Here is a 10,926-nt window from a genome sequence, read left to right as displayed (position 1 = left end):
GAGAAAAGAGAACGGGTGGAGAGCTGCGTGCCATCTCCACGGACGCGGCGCTCGCACGCGGGGGAGGTCGGCTCCGGACGGGCGCACGGGCACAACAGCGAAGTCCCGAGTGTGCGGACAAGACGCAGGCAGCTTTAAGGAAAGACTAGAAGGTGTGAAACCAAGTGGGAGGAACCAGGAAATCCGGAGCGTGGTCGGGCAGCATGGAAAGGCCCCTGTGAGCCGAACGACCATGAACTCACGATGAGAGCACGTGACACGGTTGTGTTTTCCTCCGGCCACATCCGGGGGCACAGGTGCAGCAGGGGACACGGGCGGAGATGCGCTGTGACTTTGCCAAGGGATTGCAGAGAACAAAGAGGGAGCAAAGGAGTTGAGGGTCTATGTAGGAGAGTGATCGCAGGGCTGTAGTAATGTGACCTTGCGTATCACAGGATTATAAATCAAAGTTAGAGAATTTCTTAAAATTCTGTGTGTGGTAAGGGGCGCCTGGGTGGCACCGTCGGTTAAGCGGCTGACTCGAGTTCAGCTCAGGTCATGATCTCAGGGTCGTGAGATCGAGCCCTGCATTGGGTTCTGCGCTGGGCGTGCAGCCTGCTTAAAATTCTCTCTCTCCCTTTTCCTCTGTCCCTCCCCCCACTCACGCACACTCTTTCTCTCTAAAAAAAGAAAAAATTATGTGTGATTCATTTCAGAATATGTCTTATACCAAATGCATTCATTCATAATTAACTGCACTATCTTTCCTGAGCCCAGTCTTCGGGGCGATACACCTGCAAAAAGATAGCATTGTTCTCCCTATCGGTGAGATAGGGTCTGGGAGCCTGCGAGGTCTGGATTTTATCTCAGTCCTACGGCAAACAAATTGGGTGGCCTAGGGCAAGTTTCTTAACCTCCACGTTTCTTCATCTGTGAAATGACATGTTAGTACTCACCTCACAAGGTGCGTACGGAAAGCACAGAGCACGTCGACTAGCCCACAGTGGGCTCATGCACCTTTACGGTATCTGAGCTTCACATTTTAACAACTTTGGTCTGCGGTCCGAACGCGTCTCTCAGCAGAAGATATGGACAGAACATGCCGTAATACAGACTCTCGAATCTCTGGATCCAGTACCCGGACTGGATTAGTGAACATGCATGACCTTTAGCAAGAAAATCCTTTGTTCTATGCTGGTCTGTCCGATATATCATAGACCCTCAATGTCCCCCCCACAAGGCTCATATGGCCAGGGAGTCGGGGAGGAGGGGAGAAGCTTACGGTCTCCCTGCCCCGAGACCAGCCTTGCAGCAGACCTTCGTGCTAGGAGACATGGAAGCCTCTGATGTCCCCTGGTCACACTGAGCGGTCCTCATGGGCACATTCACGTCCTGAAGAAATAGCTGGAGGGCAGGCTGGCTGCAGAGTATTGAGAGGAGAAGAAGAAAACAAATCGGCCCAGTTTTACATCAAGCAAGAGGCACATGAAGTCAGTGATTTTGACAAACCTGTCCCAGTAGCCTTCTTGCTTGAGGCTCCATGCTCGGGTGGGGTCCTTCTGCCCATCTCTGGCCTCCCACACTGTCCCCGCTGTCCCCTCTCTCCGCAAAGGTGCCATCGCTAATAGCCATCCAGTGGGGAGCCCTCAGGTCTCCCTCCCATCAGCCTGGTGGAGGCCATGCTGCCCCAGATGAGCAGGCAGTCAAGCTTATGACGACCTCCATCAAGGTAGGTGATGAGCTGGCAGGACAGGAAAACCTCAGCAAAGCCTGAAGAGTCTGCGCAGCTGTTTTGGTTTGGTGAGGCTTTTTAAAAATCCCTGGCTCATCTTTATTTCTATTTAAGATTTTTTTCTTAAGATTTTATTCATTTATTTGACAGAGAGAGAGAGAGAGAAAGAGAGCACAAGCAAGGGGAGCAGCGGAGGGAGAGGGAGAAGCAGGCTTCCCGCTGAGCAAAGAGCCCGATGTGGGGACTCCATCCCAGGACCCTGGGATCATGACCTGAGCCAAAGGCAGACGCTTAACCCACTGAGCCACCCAGGCGCCCCCAAAATCCCTGGCTCATCTTTAAAATCATCCCCACATATATACTGAGCCTTCCCTTGAAGCCCAGTGTTACGCAGACATTGAGGTCAAGCAGGGGGAGCATGAACTTCCTCCCTCGCTCCCAGGAGCCCGCCACCCTGACGAACGCTTTCAGGGTGACAGACAGCAAGATGGGAAATGTGGAGACAGGACGCAGAGGGCATACGGAGCTGGAGAAAGGACACCGGTGGCCAGCAGGGTTGCAGGAAAGGCTTCCTGGGGGAGCGTGTCTAACCACACGGGAGCAGGTCTAGCTTAAAGCTTCGCTCATACATGCCTCTGGGAGCTGGTCAGCTCTCGTGTGGGCCATTTGCCTTTCTGGCAGGGTCCAGCCTTCCCTGTCGCAGACAAGAACATCGGGAGTGACTGTATATTTAACCTTTTATCCAAATGTTTTGCCGAGGACCAGACATAGCTTATTTCCCGCCCCACCCCGCCCCCCTCCAGCATCTCTGCAAAGGTGAATCTATCCCTCTCCAGGCCTTGCCTTCTTTTCAGAGAGTCAGACCCGGCCTCTCAGATGTCTGGCCAGGGGCCAGCTGTATTTCCACACCCAGGGTTGTAGAAAAGCACCTGCTGGATACACCATCCAAGCAGCCCCAGCAACAGGTGGGGCTCCGGCAGAAGGTGGTGGAAGCATGTGGAGCAGGAGAACAAGGGGGGAGGTTGTCCATCTTTCAGATTTCTGTGCCCCCCACACATACACTTTCTGGGGCAATGATCAGTCTCCTGGTCCAGAGGCTGAAGCTATTTCTAACCATCTTCCCCAAACTGTGTTACCATTTTTAAAAAGAATCAGAACAAGGGCTCTCGGAAACAACAGTGTTTTCATGATTAAGCTGAGCTTTGAATCCAGAAGTATTTTCTTCCCCATTCTTTGAGAACTCAGGGTCCACTTGGGGTGTGTGTGTTAAAGGAGTGTTGGTGTTCACAGGGAGACAGTTCAGCTGTGAAGAACTTTCCGGAAGGCAGCCATCCCAAGTCTGAGAAGACAGGAAGCAGAAAGGGCTCCATGCCCAGGGCATTCATTCCCTCCTATCCCCTTCACCTACTGAGGTGTGAATTTTTTTAAGGGAACAATACCTGTAATTTCACAATAAGAATGGAATCCAGGGACAAGAATTAAAGAAGTAAAGTTGCTCTTGGATCCTATCCTGAGAATGGGATTTCATCCACCCTTTCATGGTAAGAAGAGAAAAAGGGCACACAGAAAGAAGCAGGTCACATCTCGGTCTAAAACCAGGTCTGATCCTGGTGTCATCTCCCACCAAAGAGAAATTGGAGTCAAAGTACGCACCCCCTTTGTGCCTCTACTCGTTTGTCTCCAAGAACATGATGGCCCTGGTCTCTTCAGATGACCCCTCAGATGGGAGTGGGGTTCGCCTCATAGCAGGGCGCCCGCTGCTTGGCTGTGGGTCTGGATAACCCAATGCCTGCCCACTGTAATGACCTGGAAGCTGTAAAAAGTCCCATTGCCTACATCCACCCCAGGGAGAGGCCCATGAGTTGGCCTGGGAGCTGGCCTTGGGCATTCGGGATTTTCCAAGCTCCCAGGTGATCCGGATGTCCGGTCAAGGGTGACAACCGCTGGGTTACCCTAAGAGTGGCCATATGGCCGGGGCAGCTCCTTCTCCACAACGTCAGGTCAAGCACCCTCTGATTCTCAACCTCGGCTGCCATTAGAAGCTGCCATAAGAAGCCTAGGAAGCTTTGAAAAAAACTCTTCCTGTCCCATGTGCACCCCACTCAGTTAAATCAGCTGGGACCCATGCATCAGCCCCTTGGGTCAAGGTTGCAAATCAGTGGAGCAGGGGATGCCTCCCTCCACCTGAGACTGTAGGCAGAGGCAATGAGTGAACAGAGGCCAAGGCCTTCTCAAGCCCTAAAATCTATGATTCTGTGGGAAGTTGGCACTTTCCTGGCAAAGGAAACAAATTTTGCTAAACTGCTGGGCTAGGAACTATTGCTCAGCAATTTATAGGCTCCTTCCCCCAAAATGCTCTGGGAAAGCAGAGTTGGTCACTCTGCCCGTCAAGGCTTCCTTAAGTGCAGGGATTTGGTCAGCCTGCCAGGCTCTGCTGGGGTAGAGAAACACGAAACCGTATATATCCCAGCCCGGGAGGAACCTGTGGTATAGATAATAAATGAGTTACAGAGTAAACAGTATTATAGCAATACAATATCCAGCCAGCTTTTTCCAGGAAGTAGGAGATGCCCACCAGTGGGCTTTTCAGGAAATGTCCTTTACACTGAAGATGTCTCACTTGTATCACTTCCGATTGAAAACCTTCTACAATGCTTAGGCAGCGCCCTGCCTTCTTTAACCAGAGTACACTGGACATCACTAGACTCTTTGTTGGTGGTTCCAAGGGCACCATTATCAAGAAGGAGAACTGTCGTGTATGGTTGTACAACTTGTGGTTCGCACAACTTCAGGGGGCGCTACTTACCTCCAAGTCTCTTGGATTTTTACAGTTCGTTGCCCAGGCTTCTGGCAGATCACATTCAAGTGTCTTGAAGAAGATGCATCTTTTTTTATCAGCCGGCAGCAGGGGGACCAATCCCTTCTGCACAGTGCCCTGGTACAAGGTGGGGCTGGGCTGAACGGGGCTGTCTGCTCCTACCCAACACGGTCCTGGAGAACGGCAGTTTGTCCCGGTTATTCCCATACTCTAATAGTTGGTCTCCTCCTTCACCTTCCTCTGTCAGTTCCCAATTCTGCTACGCCCTCTACCTCTAGCAGCTCATCCATCTTCCTCCAGCTACAACTTCTAAATGCAGTCCCCAAGGAATAACACTGACAAGTCATTGACTTCATACCAAATGCATCTCTAAGTCAGCCAGCCCTTGGGGGAAGCGCTGACCTTGGCTCACCACACCCCTGGGGCCAAGCGTCAGGGTCTCGTGGCAGCTCCTTTCCCGCACTTTGTCACCGGTATTCAGATTCTTGGCGGCTGTATCTCAGATGGCCGGGGACTAGCCAGAAGTCTGATCCTCTCATTAAAAGGGTTGTCAATAAATATAAACCAGCCCTTCCTATTGATAAAGGGAGCAGTATTATTAGAGAACTTATCTGTTGAATTGGGGCAGGGGGAGGGCTGTCAGTTTGCTCATTTCTGTTTTATTTTGTTCTATGTAAATTCTCTAGGATATACATACCCCTAGACATGCATATTTTTCAAAACTTTCTGGGATGATTCTGATGAGCAGCCAGGTTTGAAGTTGCTGGTCTGAAATAGTAATGTCTGACATGCCTGGGAGCTCTCGGGGACAAACCAGAGTCATCTGTCACCTCTCGCCGCTTCACGTCTACCGCCACCTGGAGTCAGTCACTCTCTGGACTGGCTGGCCAGCCTCCAGGCCATGTGCACAGCGCAGCCCCTCCAGCTAACTCTGGTTTCTTGCAGCCGTGCTGTTTCCTGCTGCTCATCGGCCAAAGAGATCCTCATCAATGCCCTTGAACCCCGTCCTGCAGAACTCCCTGGAGGAAGTCGAACTGCTCTATGAGGTAGGCAGAAGGGAAAGTGGTCAATTCAAGGCCTTCTCTATGTTTTTTGGAGAAGGGACCTAAGCGCCAGAGGGACTGGTCTAGACTACTTGGCGGATTCATCCCGTCCCGCCCATCCCAGAGCCAGGTCTTCCTCGTATCTCCTCCCCTCTCCCACACGCCATGACACGGAAGGATGGCATCGGGAGTTCAGTCAAGGCAAAATCAGAGATTTCCGTTTGGCCCCAAGGTGCCACGGCCAGCACCCGAGCAGCAGAGTCGGGCAACATTCCCAAGCAGAGGTTTTTTTGTTGTTGTTGATTTTGTTTTTTTTAAAGATTTTATTTATTTACTTGACAGAGAGAGAGTTAGCGAGAGCAAGAACACAAGCAGGGGGAGTGGGAGAGGGAGAAGCAGACTTCCCGCCGAGCAGGGAGCCCGATGCGGGGCTTGATCCCAGGACCCCGGGATCATGACCTGAGCCGAAGGCAGACACTTAACGACTGAGCCACCCAGGCGCCCCCCAAGCAGAGGTTTTGAGGCAGGACTGGTCAGGAGTGCTCGGGCAATGCCACGCCAGGTGTCTGAGCTGAGCCGTGTCTCAGGAACTGCATGCTGGGACAGCTCCGTTTCTGATGGGCTGGGGCCACCCCGAAGTTCTCTTCCTCTGCCCCTCTCACCTGGGCCCCTAAGACCCCACTCATCCTCAAACCACAGGTAGATTCCCCAAGGCTGCTTGGACTGGTTCAGTGATAGAATTCCCAGTTCAAGATCTGAGCTGTCGTTCTGGTTCTGCCCCCACCAGCTGGGTGACCTCGGGTCAGCTGCCATTGCTCTCTGGGCCTGAATCTCCTCCACTATTAAATGAGGAACTACGATGATCTCCAAAATCGCCCTCCTGCCTTGATATCCTCTCACATCCTCCACGTCCCAGAACTGTCTGGCTAAGAGACAGCCTTGTGCAGCCAAGCAGTTGAGCTGGGGGAAGGGGAAGGGATTTCAAATCCCGCCATGGGGGCAAACTTTGCCAAGTCTTGAACTTGGGAGTCACATGAACAGATCTGTTCTAGAAAGATAGCAGACAGTAGCATGGAGGATGGATTAGAGCCAGGAGGGAGTCAGAGACAGAGAGGAAAGTTAGAATTCGGAGTCCAAGAAGTATTTATTATGTTGCTGGGATGAGCCTGGCACAGAGCAGGGGATGCACGTGGCAGACTCCACGCTACTCTTAAAGAACAGGTGAGAAATGAGGACAAATCTCTGTATCCCACTTAATTCCTGGCACAATTCTCTGCATCCTTCGAATTCAGCTTCTGATCTTAAATTACCCAAAATAGTCAGTTCGTGCTCTAGAAGATCTTCGGTGGGTGGGTGGGTGGGAGGGAGATCAGGAACTAGTGTGCTGGTCCAGGCCACTAGTAACAGTAAGCAGTCCCTGAAATAGTGGCTTTGTACCAGGCACCGTATTTGTCTTACTTCTCACAATATCCCAGTGAAGTGTTGTTGTCACTAATCATCTCACAGAGGAGGAAAATGAGGCTCAGAGAAGTTAAGTAACTCACCCAGGGTTACACAGCTAGTGAGAAAGTCAGAATTGGAGACGCAGCTGCCTCCCTAGATGAACATATGTGATAATGAACACAGTAATGTCCTCAGCGATGCCCAAATGCTTCATGTCTTTCCACGTCCCATGTCTCTCTCCAGTTCCTGCTAGCTGAACTTGACATCAGCCCTGACCTGCAGATCTCCATCAAGGACGAGGAGCTCGCCTCTTTGAGGAAGGCCTCTGACTTCCACATCATCTGCAATCACGTGATCCCCAAGAGCATCCCGGACATCCGCCGGCTGAGCATCAGCCTCTCCAGCCACCCTGGCGTCCTCAAGAAAGAGGACTTTGAAAGGACAGCGCTGACCCTGGCCTACACGGCCTACCGCACAGCCCTGTCCCAAGGGCATCAGAAGGACATCTGGGCCCAGTCCCTCCGTAGCCTCTTCCAGGCCCTGCGGCATGACTTGATGCGGTCCTCAGGCCCCAGAGCGTCTCCCTGAGAGACTGGCCCGCACCAGGACCACAGAGCAGGGACCGACACACACAGTAATCCAAATACTCTTCATTCTCTACTCCATTTACAGAGCCCAGCAACAAAGCACATGCCACCAACTCAGAGTAGCAGAGGTAACATAAGGACGCCGTCATGTTCTTTGCCCCTTATAGATTCCTGACAAGCACATCTGATTCATGTCACAGTGTGACCTGCGCTGGAAGAAAGGGCTAGAGTGATAATTTTGAGATGCCTCCAAAGGCCCAATGATTTGCCTGGCGACATGTAGAAGTCTCAGCCATGCTCCAACACCAAGTGACTGCCCCCAACACCCAAGGGCGAGCACAGAGCTAGAGCAGACAACACAGAGGTTTGGGCATGGTGGGAAGATGGGGGACAGACCTCAGGCTGTGAGGCTGATTGAACATCTTTCCAAAGGTTCTATAGTAAGAGACTAAAAAAAAAAAAAAAAAAAAAAAAACCCCAACCTAGAGCTATAGCCAAATAAATACATGGTTATCAAAGATAAACTTCTCACCTTTTCCAAAAGTCACCAAGAAGGATCAGTCAGAAAATCAGTAATTTTATGACCTATAGGTCTTGATTCTTCTTCTCTGAAAGCTGATCTAATACAGAGGAGAAACATGAAGGGGGCCCACAGAAAGGCTGCAACAGTCATGCCTTGTCTTCCAAACAGAGAAAGCAAGCTAATGCAGAGAGGGTCACCCTCATCACCCTAATGAAGAGGTGGCACCAATGGCCATGTCTAGTTAAATGCTTAAAATCATTTAGCATCATCAGCAAATGAGGTGCTCCGAATAAAAATGATTTTTCGGATGACAGGATTTCCCCTTTCAAATGCCAAAACTTCCCTTTGAGCAATATTGACCTGGTATCTTTTTAAAGTCTACATATGAAACACCTTAGGCTCTTATTTAATATCTTTGAAACACCCTGATGAAGGAGTTGGATAAAATAACCTTTAACATTGCTTTAACTGCTTCTCAAATGCCCGTGATCATTGAGCTAAGTGCGAGCTATTACAGAGAGGACAGCAGGACCTAAGGGAACTGCTGGACTGTTTGCCCCGATCCTGGAAGGCCCCAGGCTCTTCTAATTCTGCATGTGCTCTGAGCTCTTCTGCCGCCTTCTTCACCGTGAGGCTTTGAGATGCACTTTTCTTTCTTGCCGACAGAACCCGCCCTTTGCATTGTGTTCTTTTGTAGTTGCTATCGCCTGAAGAACAAGATGGCTAGGCTTGTTATAATTCTTGGTTAAGTATGAGTTAGCAGATGAAGATCTCTGCTAGCAGGAAAGCCCTGGGCTCTAGGACAGACTCCCCACCAGCTCAGAGATCTTTCTGGCTCTCCTGGGTTGACAGCCGGGTTTTGGAGGCTACCATTGCAAGAGGTCTAATCGTTGAATGAGTGAGACCTTATCGGGCTAAATTCAATACTGAAATGGGTATTTAACAGTTGTCATTTGATGAGGCCCGAAGCTGCTCTGGACTTCTTAAAAACTTTGAATAAGTGATTTCCGAGCCGCACAAGCTGCATGATCACCTTGGAGAAATAGTAGGATGGAGGAAGAAGGTATTCATCATCAGAGAAGCATACAGCTTGGCATCCTCATGCAGTTGGGTTCAGAAGATTAGTAACTGTCAGTCTCTCTGGTTCTCATTCCCTGGTTATACTTCTCTCTTATCTCCCTCAAATGCAGTCTCTGATATTTGCTTTTTGTTCAGTTTTTCTCTTTCTAATATTACGTATTCTCTTTGACATGGTTACTAAGCTGGTCTCTTTATTTCAGTTGGTGTCTCTTCTGCTCTAGCTTTGAGCCCAGTTCTGATTATCTTTGTGTCCACTTCTTAGAGGCGTCTCCCAGTCTCTTTGGGCTGACTTTTGCTCACTTGAACTCTGCCTGCCTGCACTCTGATACTCACTGTCTTTCTGCCCCCTTCGGGTATCACTGTCTGACTCAAACAAAGGTCAATGTACAGGGTCCGGGATTTCCCAAAAGGCAGATTAGCCTCATGGTCTGCCTCCGCTATTTGTACTTTCCCTGGATGTGGGGTGGGGAGGAGGTGAGCAGAGGTCTCAACCCTTCGACATTGGGCAATAGCCCGGCCTCAGAGTCTTGCATCCCACCCCAGGGCTCCACCCCACCTTAGGTTGGATCTGAGTGCTTTCTTCCAGTCACTGGGTGGAAAGACCACCCTGTAGGCCCTCCCTGTCTTCCATGTTATGATATACATGCCTGCTCCCAGGAGTAGGAGATCCATGAATGGGAGGATGGTTCCCAGGACCAGTGATAAAATGGTAGTTCATTCATCCTGCAGCAAAAAATTAAAGGCACCTGTGTAGTCATAAATCAGGGCCCATATTTTTGTGGCAGTCAATGACTAAAAAAAATAGAAACAAGGGCATGACCTTTTTAAAGACAAATGACAATTCCCTTTTTACTAACTAGATGACACTAGTAATGACTACTTTAGGCTGAATACAAATTGACTATTTACCCACAAGAACAGTTTATAATAGTAACTTCATTTACATGCAAAGTCAAATATAACACTCACCACCACTACCCCAAGATCTGACCCTTTGCTCAATGAACAGTAAAGTAGTAGACTGGACAGAAACGGACTGTCCCATTTTGCCTCATTAATACCACACTGTAATACCACGATCACAACCAGGTTACATTTTGTCATATGTACACATAGAATAATCTAGGGCATGGTGTCTGTCGTGGAAATTTGCCTGTAACTTATGGAATTTGCCTGTAACTAATTCTGCCATTTCTATACTGCTGGGGACTTTTAGGATCTAAAAATTCTGGAAGCGTCTTCTAGAGTTGGCACCCTCATGGCTACTTCTGGTGTCACTCAAGAGACATTGAAAAACATCTATGTGCTGAAACTTCCATTGCTCTGTCATCTCACCTTGAATCTAAAAAAGAATCGCCTCAGTGATAAATCAGTCAGAGGTATTTCCACAGGTGAACGCTTGTCAAATGTCTTTACATGGCGCCCCTTAGTTGCCTAACCCATTTTAACATATTACTTTTTTTTATTGTAAAAAACACAACGTGAAATTTACCATCTGAATGTCTAAGTGCGCAGTACAATAGTGTTAGCTCTATGCATATTGTGGTATGACAGATCTCTAGAACTTTTCATCTTGCAAAATTGATACCTCTGGAACAACTCCCCTCCCCCACCCCCACAGTGCCTGGCACCTGCCTTTCTACTTTCTGTTACTAAGAGTTTGACTACTTTAGATACCTCATCTAAGTGGAACCTGCCTTCTATTTCTCAAGCATAGTATT

At 49.5% G+C, this 10,926-nt stretch overlaps 1 protein-coding gene across 2 annotated transcripts in view; it reads left to right on the top strand.

Annotated features, from left to right (window-relative positions):
• FAM180A (family with sequence similarity 180 member A) overlaps nucleotides 1–8,046 on the top strand; it is a 13,401-nt gene extending 5,355 nt beyond the window's left edge. For both annotated transcript variants that reach the window (XM_035021175.1, XM_035021174.1), the window contains exons 2-3: nucleotides 5,475–5,575; nucleotides 7,259–8,046. In XM_035021175.1, coding sequence (XP_034877066.1) covers nucleotides 5,475–5,575; nucleotides 7,259–7,603 — 446 coding nt within the window. In that variant the 3' untranslated portion in view covers nucleotides 7,604–8,046. The remainder of the gene's footprint in view (nucleotides 1–5,474; nucleotides 5,576–7,258) is intronic.
• The last annotated feature ends 2,880 nt before the right edge of the window (nucleotides 8,047–10,926 follow it).

Source organism: Mirounga leonina, unplaced genomic scaffold (genome assembly GCF_011800145.1).
Source record: "Mirounga leonina isolate KUSES-001 unplaced genomic scaffold, KU_Mleo_1.0 Mir_174, whole genome shotgun sequence".
Classification (NCBI taxonomy): domain Eukaryota; kingdom Metazoa; phylum Chordata; class Mammalia; order Carnivora; family Phocidae; genus Mirounga; species Mirounga leonina.
The sequence above is the reverse complement of the archived record's forward strand: the minus strand, read 5'-3'. Positions and strand labels throughout refer to the sequence as shown.